This window comes from Candoia aspera, chromosome 8, assembly GCF_035149785.1.
Source record: "Candoia aspera isolate rCanAsp1 chromosome 8, rCanAsp1.hap2, whole genome shotgun sequence".
Taxonomy (NCBI): domain Eukaryota; kingdom Metazoa; phylum Chordata; class Lepidosauria; order Squamata; family Boidae; genus Candoia; species Candoia aspera.
In genome coordinates this window covers 884,006-905,670 of record NC_086160.1, presented here as the reverse complement: position 1 = coordinate 905,670, position 21,665 = coordinate 884,006, and the positions used below count along the sequence as shown (strand labels likewise).

The 21,665-nt window shown below is 45.2% G+C and overlaps 1 protein-coding gene and 1 long non-coding RNA gene across 2 annotated transcripts in view; one reads left to right on the top strand and one right to left on the bottom strand.

The window, feature by feature from the left end:
- The window catches only part of HGFAC (HGF activator), a 38,621-nt gene extending 25,475 nt beyond the window's left edge, over positions 1 to 13,146 (top strand). The window contains exons 7-12 of the mRNA XM_063310310.1: positions 3,887 to 3,972; positions 6,216 to 6,471; positions 8,638 to 8,777; positions 9,770 to 9,910; positions 11,077 to 11,225; positions 12,941 to 13,146. Of these exons, the coding sequence (XP_063166380.1) occupies positions 3,887 to 3,972; positions 6,216 to 6,471; positions 8,638 to 8,777; positions 9,770 to 9,910; positions 11,077 to 11,225; positions 12,941 to 13,126 (958 nt within the window). The 3' untranslated portion in view covers positions 13,127 to 13,146. The remainder of the gene's footprint in view (positions 1 to 3,886; positions 3,973 to 6,215; positions 6,472 to 8,637; positions 8,778 to 9,769; positions 9,911 to 11,076; positions 11,226 to 12,940) is intronic.
- Positions 13,147 to 16,010: 2,864 nt separating this feature from the next.
- LOC134502158 (uncharacterized) lies at positions 16,011 to 20,691 on the bottom strand. The gene is made up of 2 exons (XR_010068420.1): positions 20,262 to 20,691; positions 16,011 to 16,531 (listed from the first exon to the last, which is right to left on the bottom strand). It is a non-coding gene; the product is annotated as an uncharacterized LOC134502158 (long non-coding RNA).
- Between the last annotated feature and the right edge of the window lie 974 nt (positions 20,692 to 21,665).

The following is a 21,665-nucleotide window of genomic DNA, read 5'->3' as shown; positions in this document are numbered from 1 at the left end:
TAAGGCTCCTCTGTTCCTCTTCACTTTCAGCCATCAAAATGGTATCATCTGCATATCTGAGATTGTTAATGTTTCTTCCAGCAATTTTAACTCCAGCCTTGGATTCCTCAAGCCCAGCATGTCGCATGATGTGTTCTGTGTACAAGTTGAATAGGTAGGGTGAGAGTATACAGCCCTGCCGTACTCCTTTCCCAATCTTAAACCAGCCTGTTCTTCTGTGGTCTGTTCTTACTGTTGCTACTTGGTCATTATACAGATTCTTCAGGAGGCAGACAAGATGACTTGGTATTCCCATACCACTAAGAACTTGCCACAATTTGTTATGGTCCACACAGTCAAAGGCTTTAGAATAGTCAATAAAACAGAAATAGATGTTTTTCTGAAACTCCCTGGCTTTTTCCATTATCCATCAGATATTGGCAATTTGGTCCCTAGTTCCTCTGCCTTTTCTAAACCCAGCTTGTACATCTGGCAATTCTCGCTCCATGAATTGCTGAAGTCTACCTTGCAGGATCTGGAGCATTACCTTACTGGCATGTGAAATGAGTGCCACTGTTCGATAGTATGAACATTCTTTAGTGTATCCCTTGTTTGGTATGGGGATATAAGTTGATTTTTTCCACTCTGATGGCCATTCTTGTGTTTTCCAAATTTGCTGGCATATAGCATGCATTACCTTGACATCTTGCAAGATGTTGAACAGTTCAGCTGGGATGCCGTCGTCTCCTGCTGCCTTGTTATTAGCAATGCTTCTTAAGGCCCATTCAACCTCACTCTTCAGGATGTCTGGCTCTAGCTCACTGACCACACCGTCAAAGCTATCCCTGATATTATTATCCTTCCTATACAGGTCTTCCGTATATTCTTGCCACCTTTTCTTGATCTCTTCTTCTTCTGTTAGGTCCTTGCCATCTTTGTTTTTGATCATACCCATTTTTGCCTGGAATTTACCTCCAATGTTTCTAATTTTCTGGAAGAGGTCTCTTGTCCTTCCTATTCTATTGTCTTCTTCCACTTCCGCACATTGCTTGTTTAAAAATAATTCCTTGTCTCTTCTGGCTAACCTCTGGAATTTTGCATTTAGTTGGGCATATGTCCCTCTATCACTGTTGCCTTTTGCTTTCCTTCTTTCTTGGGCTACTTCTAGTGTCTCAGCAGACAGCCATTTTGCCTTCTTGGTTTTCTCTTTCTTTGGGATGTATTTTGTTGCCGCCACCTGAACAATGTTGCGAACTTCTGTCCAGAGTTCTTCCAGGACCCTATCTACTAAGTCCAGTCCCTTAAATCAATTCTTCACCTCCACTGCATATTCCTTAGGAATATTAGTGAGCTCATATCTAGCTGATCAGTGGGTCTTCCCTAATCTCTTTAGTCTGATCCTAAATTGTGCAAGAAGAAGTTCGTGATCTGAACTACAGTCAGCTCCAGGTCTTGTTTTTACCGACTGTATAGATGTCCACCACCTTTGGCTGCAAAGGATGTAGTCAATCTGATTTTGGTGTTGTCCATCTGGTGAAGTCCATGTATAAAACCGTCTCTTAGGTTGTTGGAAGGGAGTGTTTGTTATGCAGAGTGAGTTGTCTTGGCAAAATTCTATCAGCCTATGTCCTGCTTCATTTTGTTCTCCCAGGCCATGCTTACCTGTAATTCCAGGTGTTGTTTGACTGCCCACCTTAGCATTCCAGTCTCCCGTGATGAAAATAACATCTCTTTTAGGCATGTTGTCCAGTAGGTGCTGCAGATCCTCATAGAATTGCTCTACTTCAGCTTCTTCAGCATTTGTGGTTGGGGCGTATATTTGGATCACTGTGATGTTAGATGGCTTGCCCTGAATTCGAATTGAGATCGTTCTGTTGTTTTTTGGATTGTATCCAAGCACTACTTTTGCCACTTTACTATTAATTATGAAGGCTACTCCATTTCTTCTGTGGTCCTCTTGTCCACAGTAGTAGATCTGGTGGTCATTTGATGTGAAGTGGCCCATTCCAGTCCATTTCAGTTCACTGACGCCCAAAATGTCTATCTTTAATCTTGACATGTCACCAATAACCACATCCAATTTGCCCTGGCTCATAGATCTTACATTCCAGGTTCCAATGGTGTGTTGATCCTTAGAACATCGGATTCGCTGTTCACCACCAGCACCGTCGGCTGCTAGCCGTCCTTTCGGCTTTGAGCTAGCTGCGTTATCACGTCTGGGGCTAGTTGAACTCATCCTCTGTTCCTCCCCAGTAGCATTTTGACCATCTTCCGACCTGGGGGTCTCATCTTCCGATGGTATACCGACATATCTCTGGTTGTACTGATCCATTTAGTTTTCACGGCAAGAATACTGGGGTGGGTTGCCATTACCTTCCCCAGGGATCGCATTTAGTCTGACCTCTCTGTCATGACCTTCCCGTCTTGGGTGGCCCTTCACGGTTTAGCTCATGGCATCATTGAGGTGCTCAAGCTCCAGCACCACGACAAGGTAACTGTCATGAGTAAGGATGGCAAGCAGGGGGCTCCCATCCAGACTGTTAAGTGCATGCGTAGCACTGAGGAATTGGTCAGCCATTCAAAGAGACACAGATCGGGACTGCCTTAACCTTTGGGGTTTATATGTCTGGGTTTTTCCCATGCTTCTTCAGTTTGTTAGGATTCCTGTTATGTACTAGCAATAAACATTAGAGACCAGTTCCTTGTCTCAGCGTGTTTCCTGGCTGTTAGGACAGTAACGATCCTTTGCTGAAGAGTTTAAGTCTAATTAAGCCTAATCCAATTCCATCCTGCTGTCAGTTTAAGAACCACTCCAAACTTTGGTGTGGGGAGTTCTGCATCCAAGCCAAGGCTGTGGCAATTCAGCCTATAGAAACACCTGGGTCTCCCTCTCATGAAATTTTTCATTTGCTATGAAAGGAATGCAGGAAGCTTGGAGAGAAAAAGAAAAACACGTCAAAAGAGGCCACGGTTGTCCAGAAGAGCAGGAACCCAGGAGAGGCCAACGTCACCAGAGGGACCGCATGGTCCCCTGTCCCCGAGCCTGGGAAATGTTTAGGAATTTCCTGGACATCCTACCGTTGCAATGTAGGGGCTGACACAGGAGATAGCACTTCAGCAGCAACAGAATTGATAGGAATCTCATTTGTGGTTCAATTATTTAGAATTCAGTCTTTAAGTGCCTCCCGTGAAATAGATGAAATTGCCAAAGGAAAAGCGAAACTTTTGGAAAATTTGTGTTTAGAAAGTCTGAAAGGAGCAGTTTCTAAAATTTACACCCTCTTAATACAATTGTTTGCCATCCTAAACAAATTCTTAAAGAAATGTGGGAGGTAGACTTCAAAGAAGCATACCTCAATTAATGTGGGAAGAACTGTAGCTGAAAAAAATCTTTCCAAGTCATTCCTACATTTGTTAGAGAGAATTCCTTCAGATTACTTTATAAAAGGGACCAGGCTCCTATGCAGTGTGATCAATTTACGGCCAAACTCCCCAACTGTGAACAGGCTGGGAACAGAAGCACAGTGGGCCGCATGGCCAAGAAACAAGGCAAGTGTGGGGAGGAAGACCCTCTAGAGAAGCCAAGAGAAGAGAGCCATTGAATCGGGTGACCTCTGACCCCAGGCCCCACTTATGGCAGTCCCTGGAGGGGAGAGGAGGAGGGTTCCACAAAGCCCACCTGAATGGAAGGAAGCCCCCTCCCGGACCGATGGCATCTCCTGAAGGCCAAGGAGGAGACCCAGCGTGGAGTCTCTTCCCCACCCCTCCCCCTGAGAGTAGCAAATCCTAAGTCAGATTTATGCTTGAAGAACAGGTGCCTTCTGCTCGCGACGAAATGGGAAGAAATGGGGCCGGGCTGTCAGTGTGGCTTGGAGAGCTAATTCCTTCCCTGTTTCCATTGCCTTAGAAGTCCAGATGAGGACGAACAGCCATGGTGCTATTTCATCCAGGATGGCAGACTCTCTTGGGGATACTGCAATATTTCATCATGTGGTAAGCAACTTGTATTCTGCAGGATTCAACTTGCATTACGCTGCTAACGTAACACAAGCATGGATATAAGTGCCCTTAAGTAAATGTAAACTTAAAAAAAAAACTGTGGTTATGACTCAGTTTGTATGATGCCAGAAATGTCCAGGAGAACAACTGCAGGCACAGCATCTCGCTGGATCAGATCCACCCGCCTGCCGTCTCTACCCGCCCCCACCCCTCAGACCCTGCTGGGCCAGAAGCGGGGGTCCTCAGAGGATTGTGTCTGCCATAGCAGCCCTCCTGGGGAATGAGGAAGACCTCTGGCTTGGAAGCTGGGGAGAAAGGTGCGACCCCACAGGCTGCCTCATTCGCCCTAGCCCAACAGCCTATCAATTATGTCCCAAAACAAATGCTCACTTTTTGAGCACTGTTTTCACCTCTGCATCGCAGGAGGCATGTGCTAATCAGTGAAGATTGAATGCAGCCAGATTTGAAGGTGGGGAGATTTGGTTCAGATTTGTGACTACGGATTCAAAGGCAGCAAGGCTGGATTCAAAGCATTTGAGATTTGATTCAGTAAAAGGTTTGAGCACAGGTTAAAACAGGCAGGATTGGATTGCCTGCAGTGGCTTCCCTGTCTGGCAGAATGGGATGAAAAGAGGAGGGATGTCAAGGACATTAACCCTGCAAAGAAAGTCTCAGCCAGTTTCAAGGATTTACCACAATAAAATTTTGAAATATTCCCCAGGGGCTCTTTTAACATGGTGGCAGCTGGGAAGGCCAACCCAGCAAGAGCTTAACATGCCAAGGGAATGTTTTTCATTTGCTACAAAAGGAATAGAGGAGCTTAGAGATAAGTGTTGGAGTTTGTGCAGAGTGCTAGAAAGCATTTGGCCCAAGAGATCAGAAGGAAGACACCAGGAATTTCAACAAAAATAATTGTATTCGAACACAGCATAGAACACAAACAGTTTCCTCATCCAGAGCCCTGGATGGGCAAAGTCCTTAAATACAAAAAACATATTACAAGCACACGCACACATGCAAGTGTGCTGAGCAGAAAGAGAGGCTGCAAACAGGAGAAGCAAGAGAGCAAAGGAGCAAGGAGCTGGCAGAGCTGGCTTATTTAAATGTAAATTAAACAAGAAAGCAGAGGATGGTTTCAGTTTCCCATATAAGGTCATTTGGACACTTAAACCTTGTTAACCAAATGAGGCCTGACCTTGTCACCCTGCCAAACACTTAAGAAGACGATTTGTTACCATGGTTCCTCTGCAGCTTACTTTCCAAGCAGGAAAAGCAATAATACCAACAATAAGAGTATCCCAGTTTTAAAGTTAAAACCTTGCAAAAATTATTGAGAGAATTACAAAAGGTCTTTGAGCCCACCAACCTCTGACTGGTTGCTTTTCTCAGCGGGCTCATTGGCAATGTCAGCCTCTTCTGCTGCAGGTTCAAGAAAGTCTGAAAGAACTCTCTGTGTGTGCGTGTGCGTGTGTGTGTGTGTGTGAGATCACTGGTAGAGGTGAAGATGGAGACAGAGATGGCAGACTAGTCTAAAGGCAAGCATCCCCAGAACCACTTGCCTAATCGGAGTGTCTCGGTCCCTCCCGCTGAACCTGCTTAAGCGTCTCCTGGCCAAAAGGCGGCAGAGGCAGGGGCTACAGTGTCCCAGCAGCAGCAGCATTCTGGTTGGCCAACTTTAGTGCAACAACATTCATGTCACTATCAAGGAGACCCTCACTCCTGTCAGTGCCCCCTCAATATATGGAAGAGAAGCTGCAACCGTGTTTGAGACTCAGTAAAGCCAAAGCACCTTCTCATCTCTCCTAAGCCATTTGGAGGCACTTAATCTGAGCTGGTAAAAGTACCCTGATCTGAGCTGCATTAGAATCAAACTGAAGCTTCATGGAGGCATAATTGGTCATATGACTCCATCTGACACCTCCCCAGTAATAAAGAAATGGGAGTGGTGCGGAGGCTCGGAATAACGGGAGAGGAACGGTATGAGAAAGAGAGATTGGATTGTGGAGCACCAGCAGGATGGAATGATTCTGGAAATGATTTCAAACTTCCTGCGGGCGTTTTCACCCTGATCATCCTGGGGTGACTCAAGAAAGGGGTGTTAGAAATTTGTCCTCTGCTACATTGCAGAAGTCATAGTGAGGACAGTTTCCTTCATTCTACAATAATATTCTGAAAAGTAAACTGAGTAGAAATTCAGTGAGGAAGCCAGAGATACTGTATCCTTACCCTTCCTTCAGAAAGCAGGCGCAGGAAGCCGCCCCCACCGCCATCGCCCCCTCCAGAAGTCTTGGATGACTTTGCTGCGGTCAAGAGGATGTGCGGGAGGAGACACAAGAAGCAGAAATTCGTAAGACCCAGGATTGTAGGCGGATCTTCTGCCTTGCCAGGATCCCATCCCTGGCTGGCCACCATAAACATTGGCAAAAACTTCTGTGCTGGAAGCCTTATTCGCCCCTGCTGGGTGGTAACATCAGCACACTGTTTTGCTAACAGGTAATGCCAACAGGATTAGTCTTGGATTCATTCATGGGCATCCAACTCTGCCTTTCCTTCAAGTAAAGGTTTTCTGTGAGCCAGTCAGTGAGGAGGGGGCCAGTCCAAGGGATTTCCCCCAACCCAGAAATGGGGAGGCGGGGCAAAGCCATCCTCCTCCCGCTCCCCCTCTCTGCTGCCACCCGGTGGTGCCCCCAGGTACGTCGCCCTGCTTTGCACCTTTGGAAAGGAAACCGCCCTGCGCGACCTCGGGATGATGGCCTTGGCAGCCTGCAGCTGCCTTGCAAAGGGCCAGGCTGGGCATGCCTCGCCAGCAGCGGGAGCAAGAAGAAAGTCGGCTGAGGCAGTGAAGCGCAGGGTGGCAAGGGCACCTGGGGTTGGGCTGGGGCATATGGGGCTTCCCAGGGCAGCTGTGGCTTCGTGCTGTGCTGTGGCTCAGGGGCTTCTTGCAGCCCCAGAGCCACGGCATGCCAAGAAGCCCTGAGCTGCAGCATGGCAAGCAGCCCCAGAGCTGCACAGTTCTGGGTCTGCTTGCTGCCCCACAAGGAAGGTGCAGGGCAGCCAAAAGGGAAAAGATGGAGGGAAGATAAGCAGGTGGGTGAGTTGAAGGCAGTAATCGGGGCTGGGAGCGATCAAGCCCAGAATGCTTGGATTGGTGGGGATGGTCCTTGGCTAACGACCAGTGGAAGTCGGTTAACAACAGCAACAGGGAATGCTGGGATTGCCGTTGCTAAGTGATGCAGTCATGTGACATCACACTTTATGACCGCATCGCTTAGTGATGGAAATTCCAGTCCCAATTACGGTCGTAACTCGAGGACTACCTGTATGGGGATATTCAGTTTTTATCATTCCATGTTAGTGGCCTGGATGCCTAGACGTTGATGTCTCCTACAGAGATAAGGCAGAAGCCCTTCTCAAACACAATTTTCTTGTTCCCAATTTTTCTCAGGTGTCAAAGATGGCAAGCACTGAGTCCCCACTAGTAGTTCATTCTCACCCTCACCCCCCACCCCTTACTTTAGGAGCAGAGGCTGAAATTTTCCAAAAGCCTTCTGGCATTTAAATAACATTTTATTGAACAAATACCTAATGATAAGATAGAATTGTGGATAGAACACATCCACAACTTTTCTAAAGAAAAGTTTGGTCTAGTGGTTAAGGCTCCAGGCTAGAAACCAGGAGACTGAGAGTTCTAGTCCCGCCTTAGGCATGAAAGCTGACTGGGAGACCTTGGGCCAGTCCCTCCCTCTCAGCCCAAGAGCCAATCAGGCGTAGTAGGAGAGTTCTAGTCCCGCCTTAGGCATGAAAGCTGACTGGGAGACCTTGGGCCAGTCCCTCCCTCTCAGCCCAAGAGCCAATCAGGCGTAGTAGGAGAGTTCTAGTCCCGCCTTAGGCACGAAAGCCTGCTGGGTGACCTTGGGCCAGTCACTCGCTCTCAGCCGAAACCACCTCACAGGGTTGTTGTGGGGAAAAGAGGAGGAGGAAGGAGTATTAGGTATGTTGGCCACCTTGAGTTATGAAAATAATAAAGGCAGGATCAAAAAATTAAATAAATTTAACTCACGACACACCTATTGTCCAGGGTATTTTTGTTCCAGATAACTTTTGAGACAGAGAAGCTGGTAGGTTTTTCCTCTCTATCTTTCTGAACACTTTTCTATTCACTCCATATAAATTCCTCCATTGCTAATTCACACGACATCAACACCTTTCTGAATGAAACAATTCAGCTCATTCAGTGCTGATTCTGTAACCACTAATTTCTGACAAGGTGCCTGAAATACTTCGAAACATTAAAACTGAAGAACTCCTCAGGACTGGGTGGCTTCACTGCAGAGTATGGCAAAGACTTTGCAGGACCATTTAACACCTCACTTGACTGTGTCCTTCCGTATCCTTGGACACGGATGCCCGAGGTGAGAAGCTCTTCCTGGCCCTGCTGGCTGCATCTCAGGAGCTTCTGGGTTGGGCCTGGAGGGCCAGTCTCCGGGGAAAATTAGCTCTTTTGGTTTCTCTGGCAGGCATAAAGCTTTGATTCTTGGGAAATACTTACTTTCAGATTTGGCCCTGGAGAAAGTTTTTTTATCAGTGACAGTGCCAACGTAGCACTGCGGAGGCTCAGGAAAGGGGTGTCGTTAACAGGGCTTCTCTCATTTCCTTCAGCCCACTGACCTCAACTATTCAAGTTGTTTTGGGACAACATTTTTTTAATAAAACAACAGACGTCACTCAAGAATTTAAGGTACAGAAGTACGTCATGCATCCCGACTACACAGTGTTCAACCCAACTGAAAATGATATTGGTGAGCTCTTTTCTTGCCCATAGTTCCATGTAAAGGGTAAATATCTGAAGCCCATTTATTTGATAAATAAGATGTTGGATTAATGATCATTTAAAGAACAAGAGTTGAAAGAGGATCAATGTTGTTTAAGTGTAGGCCACTGGTGTGGTGACAATTCTGTTAGCCATATCCATACCTGTGTTATCTGCATGCTATTATTTAGGCCTTTTTGTCTAAAATCTTAGCTGTTTTAGATCCAGTTTGCAAATGTGAAACTGGCCGATGAGCTGTATGAGTGGAATCCAGAGATTAAGGAGACATCAGAGAGAGAGAGCTCTTACTCATGAACTGGAACCAAGCAGGAGGTTGATCCCAGGACCAGCAGAGAGCTGGCAGATCAGGGGGCAGTCAAAAGGCGTGGGTTCCTTCTAAATATCTAGGAATGATGGTCTGGTGGTCACCAGTTGAACCAGCATGCCAAGGGTTAGGGAAAGCAACAGCTGGTCAGAGAAGACCAGTGAAAGGGTGGATCTCACTTTTTCCTTTCTTTTTCTAACGGGGAAAAATTGGCAAGAGTTCTGCTGGTTTTCCCTTCTAGCCTACATACAGGAAGGATAGTACAGCTGTGAAGTTTTCTCCCCTACCCACCTGGCCCAACCCCTTGGTCCATCAAGGGATGCAAGGATGGGAGAGTCATTGGAGAGGGACTCACCCAAAGGTCTATCAATGGAAGTCACCTGTCCCACAGAAAGTAAAACTATCGGTGTTTGCTGTCCCATTAAAAGTGGGAAGGGTAGCTACTGTCTGAAGGGAAGACCTGGTCAGCATCACTGACAAAGGTGAAGGACAAATTGAAATCCAGACAGCAATTTCTTATGCCAGCTTCAATTCCTGCTAGTTTCAGCACAGATTAAGCACTAAGGCTGTGGGGCAGAAGAGCCCTCTAAAGCATCTCAGGGTAATTAACTCCCACTCCCTTATGTGTATACCTATTTTTTTCCTCTCTCTTGCAGTTTTAGTTAAACTCAAGAAAGCCAAACAACGTTGTGCAGCCAGATCCCGATTTGTTCAACCAATATGCCTGCCAGAAGCTTCAATGTCTTTTCCAGATCATTACAAATGCTACATTGTTGGATGGGGACACTTGTATGAAAGTAAGTTATGACCATTGTGATGGCTACTGGGCAAACTGATCATCCATATAGCCAGGTGTTTCAGCTGGCAAGAGGATGATCATAATGATGTCTACACACCACACTGAGCTTTTATTCAGCTGGTCCTTTTCACTAGTCCTTTCTGTGCCCCAGCTGGACACATGGGCTGCTAACCTAAACTCCCCTTGGGTCCTTGAGGTCACACACCATGTGGTTGATGGGTGCAAGGCTGTCCACAGCATTCCCTTTCTGTTTTCCTTGAGTGAGAGCTGGTGTGTGTACTGGGACTGCAGAGTGTTCCTGAGTGGAGAACGGGGGTGCCTCGTTTCATGGTCGCTGCTCACAGATGGGATCTAGGAGCCAGAGGATCTAGATAGCTGCAGCCATCCTCAAGCTTCTTCCCTTCATCAGGTCTCTGGTAGCATGGCCTCTAATCCCCCTCCATCCATTTTGATGTGGCTGCTAAATGCCAGGTTGAAAAGTTCATCTCACTCATCCTGACCCAATCAGAGATGAAGGATCCAGCCCAGAGTGTTTCATTTTGACCTGAGTGGGTGAGCCTGGCTGGCAATGACTCAGTTGCACTCACCTGGTTTCCCATGACAGCCTCAGTCCAGCTTGACGGAAGGGTACAGAGGCTGGAGGAGCCTCTGGGCCCCCTAGGAATATCATCTTGTTCACCAGACAACCTCTCTAAACTCAGACAGGCCATGAGGCTCTTTCCTTGGCTTGGAACTGTTGGTGCACCTCCTGCTGTCCTGTCTTGGATGGGTTGGAAATTCTCAAATGCTCTGGGGAATTTCCAGAAGCCAAAGCCAGTTATCAGACCCTTGTGGACCTGTAGCATGGGGAACAGAATTGGCCACTGGCACCATTGCCCCTGAGAGCCCCCTTGGGTGCTAAGGAGCCTGGGCTTCCCCTTGGTTTTGCAGGGAGCAATAAAACAGGCCAAGAGATAGGTACAGTGCAAGTGTGCAAAATGTGCCAAGGAAAGGGTGTGCCAAACACACTTCAGAGCATGTAAGGGTGCCTACTGCAAAATGGAGAGGGCCATTTCTAACGATTTCTTACCAAAGCCCTTGTGGACTCTGCTTGTGGACAGAGCTAAAAGCCCTCTTCAGACCCATCTGCTATTCCACAGAATTATCTTCTTTCTCTTTGAACAGATTCATCCAGCTACTCTAATGTGGTGCAAGAAGCATTAATTCCGATTATCCCGGATTACAAGTGTCAAAACTCTGACGTTTATGGAGCTGACATCAGTGAAAATATGTTCTGTGCTGGTTACCTTGATGGCAGGTCAGATGCTTGCCAGGTAATCCTGTTGTGTTTCTGTCTGAATTAGCGGCATGTGGGTGTGACAACATAAGACCTTAAGGCCATTGTAGATTTTTTTTTGTATTGTATTATAAGGCTACGTTGGGGTGGCTGCATAGCTTTCCTAGCGACCGCATGGTCCACCATTGCCGTATTTTGTATTTTTTTCATTTCCTAGCCTGGTCTACAGCCCTGGAGTTTTGGCTGGTCCTCCATCCACATTTTATGATGGCCATCAACAAATACAATAAAATCTGCAAAAGGATCAGATTTTGGAGAAAGAAAATGAGCATAAACTGAGCTGTTGTCTTAATAGCATATAAAAAAACTTTGCAAATGTTATATTTAGTTATATTTGGGCTGACATCTGCAAGGCAATAGGGAACGTAAAATAAATAGTTTCTTCCCAGGAGCCCTAATGGTTCCATGCACTCCTTCCTTACATCCTGCCAAGGTTTTTTCTATCAGCCAAGGCCAATCGTGTGCTGCCACCTGCTGGGATATGTAATTTTTGCTTAAATCGGTGCTTTTTTTCAAGGGCTTTTAGCCATGAGTGTGTGAGTGCTGCTGGTGCACATCCATTCATATTTAAGCCTAAAAATGTATCAGTTCGTAGAAGGCTCTGAAATTCTACCCGTTTCTTTTTCTGAGATTCTGTGACACCGAGTCATTCTGATTCCACAGCACAGCACAGCGCGGTGTTTCAGTTTACGGACTTAGGGTCACCTCTGACACTGAAAAGAGCAGGAAGGTGCAATTCCTCCCAGCGCTTTTTGCTGCACCCCAAGAAGCCTTGGGGGGAGTGGGAAATTACTGAAGCTCAACTCCTGGTCCGTCCTTCCTTCCTTCCTTCCTTCCTTCCTTCCTTCCTTCCTTCCTTCCTTCCTTCCTTCCTTCCTTCCTTCCTTCCTTCCAAGCCGCCACCATTCCTCTTGGTTGTATCCTGCTCAGACCACTGACCATATTGCACCCAGTTCTGGGCTGTGCATTTTAGGAAAGACACTGAAGGAAGGAAAGCTGGCCCTGGACCTCTGTTGAGACAGCCTAGGAATTTTTTTATTTTATTTTAATTTTTTATTTTCCAGCTGCGTCACCAGTTGGCTCATGTCCAGTTTGAATGTGGCTCCCTTAGGGAGGAAGACTGGACTAAAGGCGGTTTGGAAGCTCTGCCCTCCTCATGTTTGCCTCTTACAACCACCTTATGTCTTCTCCTATCAATGTACTTACTACTCGCCTCTGGTTTTAGTGCTGATGTAGGGAAAAAAGCCCTCTTCATTGCTTTTATCTTCTCTTGTGGGTCTACTTTCCTTTTGAACTTTAGCCTTTCTAGTTTTTTTCCCTGCAGATTAGCTTCATGCTGATATGCCTCCGTGGTGATTTACCACATCTCTCATTTCCTACCCGTTTCTATTTCAACTTTGACCTCCATCAAAAGCTCTTGAGCATGCAGAACAGTTTGCTCAGCAGCCCGTTTTTTCCTCACGGAACGGATGCATGGGCGTATTGCCGGGAACAGGCTTTCCCAAACTCCCCTGCACACGCTCGTGCCATCTCCGCCTTCGGGGAGGGGGCATCAGATGCGCTGCAGGTCTCTTCCCATTCAGTTCCCCACAGTTCAAATCCAGCAGCCCGACAGAGGTTTAAAAGGATGGCTGGGTGGAACTGAGAAATCATGCTAGTCAGTTTGTCTCCGTGTTTCCATCTTCGTAACAGGGCGATTCAGGAGGCCCTCTGGCCTGTGAGCGGGACGGAGTATTTTACCTCTACGGGATCGTCAGCTGGGGTGATGGCTGTGGCAAGGCCATGAAGCCGGGTGTCTACACCAAAGTGACAAACTACGTCAACTGGATTAACCAGGAGATACATCCGTGCCGAAAGGATGATTGTGGCTTCCTGTAGGGATGGATGGCCTTCATGTGCTGCCGGTGTTACACCTTCCACAGCCACTGTTTACAACAGAAAGGGCTATTTCTCTGTCTTTTCCTGGTGCCACAAAATTAGAGAAAACAGACTCTGAAACCCACAACACCCTGCGAGGAGTACAGACTCCCGGGTCAGTGGCCCGTTTCTGCCATCTGTCCCTTCGGATCCCTGCTTGGCTTCTGATTAATGGCCTAGGGAAGGCCGGATCGGATGGTCATCTTGGGGACTTGGGCTGGGAGGGGCTCCGGACCCAAACCCAGCACAATAAATCCCAGGAACAGACATATTCATTGAGGAGCGTTCATGTGTAATGCATCATTTAAAAAGTTAGTTCTTTTTTTAATTAAAAAGGGATATGACAAATTATCTTTACAGAGCAATAGTACAAGAGACCCATATCAAAATTAAAAAGCCATAGAGATACAAAATAATATTTTAACAAGACAGTTTACAATCGTCAACGAACTCATATATGCCCTGAAGAAGGAGAACTGGATTAAAAAGGTCCTCCGTCCATTTCGCTTTGGGAAAGCTCTCTGGGCACTGAGTTGTGTTCTTAACGCTTCCAGTTTTTAGCTTCGGAAGCTGCTCCATTACTTTGGAATATAAACATTTATTTCAAAAACCTTTCTGGTCAAAAATCAATGAGGTCCAGAGTTTCTTTTTAATGACAGCATTTTTAATGACGGCAATCCTATTTTTACCTTCTTTGTTTGAAAAGGAATGACCCCCTCTGTGCACCTACCCAGGTTCATTTTACCACTTTCTGCTTGTTCCATTAAGTCTGGACAGGGAGAACCTGGGTCTGCATGGACTTAATTCTTCTTTCTCACGACTGTCTTGGGGCTGCTGTTCTAGACAAAACAGGGTGGAGATCCTTTCCTAGGGGTCCTGTCTGTTTGGTCTTCCTTGACAGCTGAACAGAGGGTCTGAATGACAAAGCCTTGGTTTCAGTGAGCAAGAAGCGTCATCCAGGGTTAACATCCTCTGGTCACTTTAATAATTTTTTACACACTAATTAGCTCTGAAGAAAGTTTGAGTTTTCTCACTACTGCTCACCTTCATTATTTCTCAGCTGTGTTTTCAAATCTCTCATACAATCTTTCTGTCCAAAAGCATTGTTCTCAAATACTTTACTCCATCTCTATTTTGTGTCAGTCAGTTATTAACAACCATTGTGCCCAGAATGGCTCCATTCATGCACTCTTTCCCTGACAGTCCAGAGGAAACTATAACCGGGGGTGGGGGGGTGGATGGCCACCGCGCCCCTCTTTTCTACCTTCACACAAATTGTTACCACCTGGCTCAGGGTACCTGCATGTTGGTCAACTGATTATGTGCCATCAAGTTGGTGTCAACTCTCTGCAGTGATATGGAGTTTCTCCAGGATGAAAGTGTATCTAGAGAAATCCTTTCAGAGAAGCACACGGAGAGAGGCCACGTCCGAATTCCGTACTTTCTACCCCTCATTCTTTCAAATATGAACTCACTTGCTAAGTAAGAGGGTGTGGCAGAGGAGAACAGGGAAAATGTCCAATCTCCCTTCCATCACAGTTCCTGCTGATCCCCATCACCCTCTTCTCTTCCTGCTGCCCAAGAGCCTGCCTGCCCTATCCCAACTTCTGACAGACTTTGAGAACCCAAACGCCCATGTTTATTTAGTTAAATTGTTTATGGAATCAATTTCTTAGTTACTTTCTATATGTGACCTGCATTTTATTATTCTACTGTGTGAACATTTATCCTTTTGAAAATGTTGTGCAGCGTTAAAAATCCCTTAATACACATGTGTCAAATATGTAAGAGTCGGTGTCTGCCTATGTTAATAACAGAATTCAACCGCTCTTGTTCATTATTAGGGAAAAAATTTCTAGTGATCAGGATGAGGACCAGGAGATACCCCAAGTGTGCATGGAAGAGGCCTCTTGGACTAGAATCCACTTTCAGCCATCCAAACGAGGCTCCAGCTTGCCTTCCTCTATACTCTTGGGACAACAGTCAAGCACATCTCTTGAGCTTGGTTCCCTCTTCTTTGACTTTGGGATGGTGACTGGCTGGGTCAGCTCCTGCTCCTTATAGTCAAGCCAATAATTTTAACATTTCTCTTCTGAGTTGAAGCATAGCCACACCTTCCTTTCCTTTACACTCTGAGATGAATGCCCCCTGCGCTGCTGCCAAGTCCCATCCATCCATCCAAGTCTTCTACTTCTGGTAGCCCTGGTACCACCCGCATCCCCTTGCTGGAAGGGTTTCTACTTAGCCCCTCCTCAGGTTCACCCTTTACCCAGCTCTGCCCAGTCTACAGAGAGGACACTTCTTCTCATTATTCTCCCATCATGAGCATTGCTCTCCACTCAACCAGGCCCTGAGCAGACATAGCATGGCACGTTTGCATATTCCAAACCCAACAATTGAGCTTCTTTTGATATTTCTGTAACATCACTGATTTGGTGCCGTCTTTCCAAATTCAATCCAATTCTTTCATTCACACAAATTCAACTATAAAATCAAACTACGGAATATTTGGTCAGCATAAACTGAAGATTTAATATCCATTTCACTTATTGTTATCACTGATTGTGATATGATCCAGAATATTTTCTCTTAAATTGGAATAATGAAGTATAAAGAAAAATTATAATTTTGGAATGGGATTAAAATGCCTTCACATAATATTTAAAATATAAATAAAGTTTCTGTCTCTCTTAAATGTCTTTTAAAACTAACCATATTTTAGTATTTATACTTGGAAAAAAACTATACCTTGTACAACAGAACATAATAAATTTGTTGCATATAATAGTTCTCATGTATTTTTTTCCACACACTACATTATTTGCAAGTACAAGAACAACCTTCCTTCCTTCAGAATTCCACACTTATTTTTCCCAACGGTATGTGATCATTCAACATATTTAATTATCCTTCAGGGATCCTGGAGTCTCAGGTAAGGGCAAATAGATTAGATGGGGAACACCAGCAGGCCTGGCCAGCAATTCATTCCCTGATCTTCTTGGCATGGGGGTGGGGGACCGCTTGCTTCTCCTGCAGGGAGCGTCACAGTCTCTGCCTTCTCAGCTCCAGCTTTCCCACCTCCTCTTCAGCACAGGAAGTCTCCAGAGCGTCTTGTCCTGGGGTTGAGTTGGACCTCTTTCTTTGGCCTGGGCTTGGACCTGGTGCTTGAAGTCCAGCAGAGCAGTTCATCTTCTGACTTTCTTGCTTCTGTACATCACTTTTGTTCATACACCTTAGTTTTTCTTCAGGTACTGCTAAGATTTGTGCTGCTTTCAAGCAGGAAACCAAGCATGTCAAGGCATTAGAGCATGGATTTTCATGAAAGGAGATTCTTGGAGATCAAGGTTGAGTTTAAAATTTCATTAACTGTCAATCAGAAACAGAAAGAAAAGGCTCAATGTATTAAGTAGACTCTCAGCAACTGCCTTTTCTTTCTCCATCTCATACTGTCAAGCTCCCCTGTCAAAAACTTCTGACCTGCAGCTCCACAAAGCTGCTGGGCTTGAACTTGGTTAGCAGCTTCTCAGCACACAAGAGCAAGGATGTTGCCCGCCAGAACTCAGCCCTCGAGAACATGACCCTCTTTGTTCAAAACAAAACATCATCAATGCCTCACTGCCCTAATGCCAGCTAACTGCAGAGAGCAAAGACTATGTCATAGTGTCCTAGTTTGGTGACAGCCAAATGGCCCTGCCAGGCCTGTTTGAATGGAAGATCCCAGACATAAAAGTCCTGTCCACTTGCATCCCTTTCTTTCTGATTTCTTGTGAGCCCTTAGGAGCACCGCTGACAATAATAGCCCTGGCTCCAGAGTACAGGACCCATTTCTTCTTCAGGATTAGTACCGACAGTCCGGGTCTTCTTTAGACTCTCAGATGACCCATCTTCTACTGATTCTGCCCACCATTTTTCTAGAAAATCTGGCAAGGGAGTAAGGGAATAGAGGAAAGAATAAGGGAAGGGCAAGGGTTACTATCTTACTGATATTAATTCACTTTTGCAGGTGAATAGGTTCCTGCAAAAGAAATCTGTGCACTGGACCACCATTGCTGGCGAGACTATCCTCTCTTTGGCCACCTGCATTTATTTACTTAATTTGTATGGCTGCCTATCTCACCATGTGACTCTGGGTGGCTAACATGATTTATCCTGACTGTCTTCAGGTAATTCACTTGGAGGTGAATTACTGAGTCCACAGTGAAAAAGGACTGGTTACTTGGAGCAGTTATCTGTGAATTCACATAACCTGCCTCTTCTCAGGTGACCTTCAGGTCTGCTAAGATGATCTCAAAAACTGAAGAGCCTTGGCTGGAGCTGCTCCGGTCACTTGGTATCCCAGGAGGCAAATCTCCTGCCACACTATTCTCTAAGGTGCCAGAGTTTCTGAATGGGGCACAGGTGTATAACCCTAGTAGGTGAATTCCCAATAAGCATTCATAGAACTACAGTTGTAGATTAGCAGCCAGTTCTTCCACCTGCATTAAGCTCTAGGAGGTACACAATGGTACACAGATGCCTTTGCTGGAACTCACTTGTACAGAGCAATGAAAGAGGATCATCAGGAAAACCTTCATGGACCTGAAGCCTGCTAAAAGCTCCAGTGCCTTGATACAGAGGCATCTGTTGACCCGTCAGCCTGGCCACTGTGCCCCCCACTCAAGGACAGACACTTCATACAGAAAGGACCATTTAGGGCACCAGATCCACCCATTGCTATCCATCCCCAGGAATCCAAATGAGAACGTTCTTCTCCGTGAACAATCCAGTGAAGATGAAGCTACACCTCTCTCGATCTTTGGGATGCAGCGTACCCGTGTCATGAGGATCATCCCCTCCAACGTAAACCAACTGTTCTGTCCTTTGGGATGGCCAAGATTGCTCCCCGCTCCTCCCTGCCCAGTCTAAGCATTCCCTCTGCCTCCCTCCCTCTTCACTGGGCTTTAGTAAGGTTGGAACAGAGTAGGACAATTGGGGCAACTGAACCACATGGCTTAGGAACAATTTTTCTGTTCATGTATTGTTTTCTTTGCAGCCCCATCACCCTGCTGGCTCAAACTTAGTTTGTAATTACGTCTTATTCTGATCTTTCCATAATTACTATTGGCAAGAATAATCCCATCCTTTATATGTGCATTTGATTTCTGTTTCCTATGTGAATAACTTTGCACGTCTCATATTTAATCCAGTTATTTTCAGCCAATTTCTCTAATCAACTAAGACTGATTTCAAATGTATTTCTATTTTCTAAGGTAGCTTATCCCACCCAATTTTATGCCATGCCCACATCTGTCAGCATTCCCCTCTCCTCCTCACCCACTATACATAGAAATATTTGTGTCACACATCCAGGACTGAATCTTGTGGTACCTCCACTCCATAATTCATGCCAGTTTGATGAGTAACTCTTGATAATCACTCTTTGAGTTAGGGGTTTTTCAAGCCCACTGAGGATTTTTCATAATGGACATGCCATCTAATACATACCTATCTAGCTTACAAATTAGAAAGTTATGCAGTACTTTGTGAAGTGCTTTGTTAAATTAAGGTATATATGTAGCATTCCCACATACCTGAACTGGTTAAAATAACATGAAGTAAGCTTAGCCTGAAAATCCATGCTGATCTGTAGAAATTTTACATTTTTTTCTTGGTTGCATGGATGATAATTAACACCAACACCAGTATTTATTTTATGGGGTATTCCAGATATTTTAACTTCCTATAGTTTAAATGCATTTCTTTCCACATTTAGATATCCTTTTACTATGGTGGATATCACTTTTTACCCCAATGGATGTGCCCATGATGAAGTGTAAGTGAAGCACATATTTCAGTTCCCACCTACATAGTCAAGCATCATTATCTTATTGTGTTTGTTGCCACCACACTGTCTAAAATAAATTCAGTGTCCACCATGGTGGGTCATCAATCCCTTTGCCAGGGAAATGGTGGTCAGTAGTGTGGTGACTGGGAGGAAAGCTCAGGGTCAATTCCCATAAATTTGATGGCTTATGTGAGGAGAAGGAAGAATTTCTTCTGATTTATATGGAGCTGAGTGCAGGAAACAGTGGAAGGGTTGACATGCAGTTGGATTCAAGATTGGGCAATCAGAAGTCAAACAAATCTCTAGGGAAACTTAAACGTTTTATGAAACAAGGGGCATCAGAGCAGTACATTTGTAAAAAGTTTGAAGGCCGTGAAAAGTCCAAAGGGAAATGCAAAATGCTGATTCCCAATAATGAATCAAAGGAATTTGGGATGCAATGGATAGACAGTATCCCAAAGATCTATGAAGGAAACCAAGAATCACAGCCAAGGTTACCATGTGAAAATCCTGTAGTTCATCAAACATACTGGGAAAAGAACCTGATCCCTCTTTTTCTAGCTGGCCCTGATTCTCTGGCTCCTTGGTTGGAGAAGGACTTTCCTTCACCCAGTAGTTCTGGATGGGGCTGTGGCAGTGAAAAGGATGGAAAGGGAGGTATCCAGCGACTACTGAGTATCTACTCAGAATAACTGCAAGCACTCAGTAGTCTGTGGTAGCATCAACCTTAAGTCTGTGAGGAATTCTCAGAGAAAATCTTGTGTTCATATCCAGAAAGGGCAGGTGAGTCAGGAATGTCACTTTTCTTAATTAAAGGGCTTCCCCACAACTGGTGAAATAAATTCTGTTCCACGTCCAAGATTCTTTTGAAATCCACATGAAAACCCAGACTAAAGCAGGTTTCCATTTACAGACTTTGAAATTGCATGTCCTTGCCTTTGGGGTGAGAAATTATTTTCCTTGGGTTAAAGCTCCAAACCAAACCAAACCAAACTTCGCTGCTGTTGATGCTGAGCGCCCAGACTCAACTACCTCGACTACCTCTGGGGAAGAGGAGGCAATAAAGAAAACCCCCCATCACTGGGAAGCTCTAAAGCTGGAGCCACCTCCCCCCCCTCTGAAGGAAAAGGGAAAGCTGTGATCAGGTTCATTGATGTGCAGTTTCACCCACCCACCCATCCCTCCAAATCATCTCATATATCAAACCCAAGTTTTATTTCTTTAAAAATTATCCTACAATGCTTATGTTGTTTCTTTACATTTTCAATTTACCTGGAAGGAAGAAGCTATCCTAGGGATATGAAACAAGCCATTTCTATAAAATAGATTAATATTGCTTTTTTCCAGGAGGAATTAAGCATTGGCTTTGGTGATCATTTTTTCCAATAGATTCATCATTCTCTCTTGCAGCTGCAGACTCTGAACTTGGATAATGTTCTGTTGATCTAGAATCCTTCGCACCTCCCGGCAGGTTTCTTCCATGGCTCTGCTCAGTTTCTTTTGCTCCTCTAGCATGGCCTCCATTAGCTTTAATTTCTTCTTTTGGAAGCTACAGCTTTGCATCTTTCTTTTCTTTACAGGCCTCTCTTCTGTCCTGAAATGTAAATGTGTCAGCATTAAAACTACTTTGTGCAATGTATTCCTGTGTGTAATGTTATTATATCAAACTAATTACCCAAGGAAAAAGTGTACATGCATGCACGCCCCCCCCCCAATATTAACAATATGATGCGACATAATCAGAATAGTAAGTAATAAAAATAAAGAAAGAGAAAAGCTTGGAAAATTATGGACAGAACAAGCACAAGATTTGATCATATTGCTCAACATTTTCCTTCCCTGTCTCTTTGTTGAAAAAAAAACACAATTTGAATGTTGACCTGCAATGCATATGAATGGTCCATTGGTACAAATCTGGTGTCGATTTCTCCTTCCAGTGCTGCATAATAATATAGATTAATATTGCTTTTTTCCAGGAGAAATTAAGCATTGGCTTTGGTGATTACTTTTTCCAACAGGTTCATCATTCTCCCTGCAGCCAGTCATCCCCATGCCCCCACCTCAACAGTCACCATTCTGGGTACCCTGAGGCATTTCAGGTCCTGGGGCTGTGGCTACAAAGAACATATAGGGTTCTAACCAGAGGCATACCAGTAGATCTCAGCCTAAAGTGTAGCAAGTCCAGACCACATGAACTATGTTGCACGTCCTCCCCCAATTAAGTCTTCTATGGCTGTGTGTAATATAGGCAAAGCAAAGGCTGCTGTTGTTGCAGTAACTTCGTTCTGAGATCTTAGAAAACAAATTTCGCCTGACTTAACACAGGACATTTGCGCTCCTTATTGCAAAGGCTGGCAAATGACCCAAGTGAAGGTTCTCCAGTAACTACAAGAAGGGTTACTGACTCCGGTCCCCCCAAGGCCTCCCAGATTTGCCACACAATGGCTTCAGAATGCTACAAGGTGAGTGAAACTGTTTTTAATTCTGTGAAAGTTTAAAAATGGCTTTCTGAGAATGGAATTGATCCACTGGGTAAGCAAACAGGGTGCACTACCAAGAGTTTGCTGAGAGCATCCATCTGGAGGGAGAGAAGCTGCATTGCCCTGAGGGACGGTGCGCCGAGTGGTGAGGGGTGAAAAGATCCGAGCAGGAAGAACAAAATCCACAGCAGAGCCA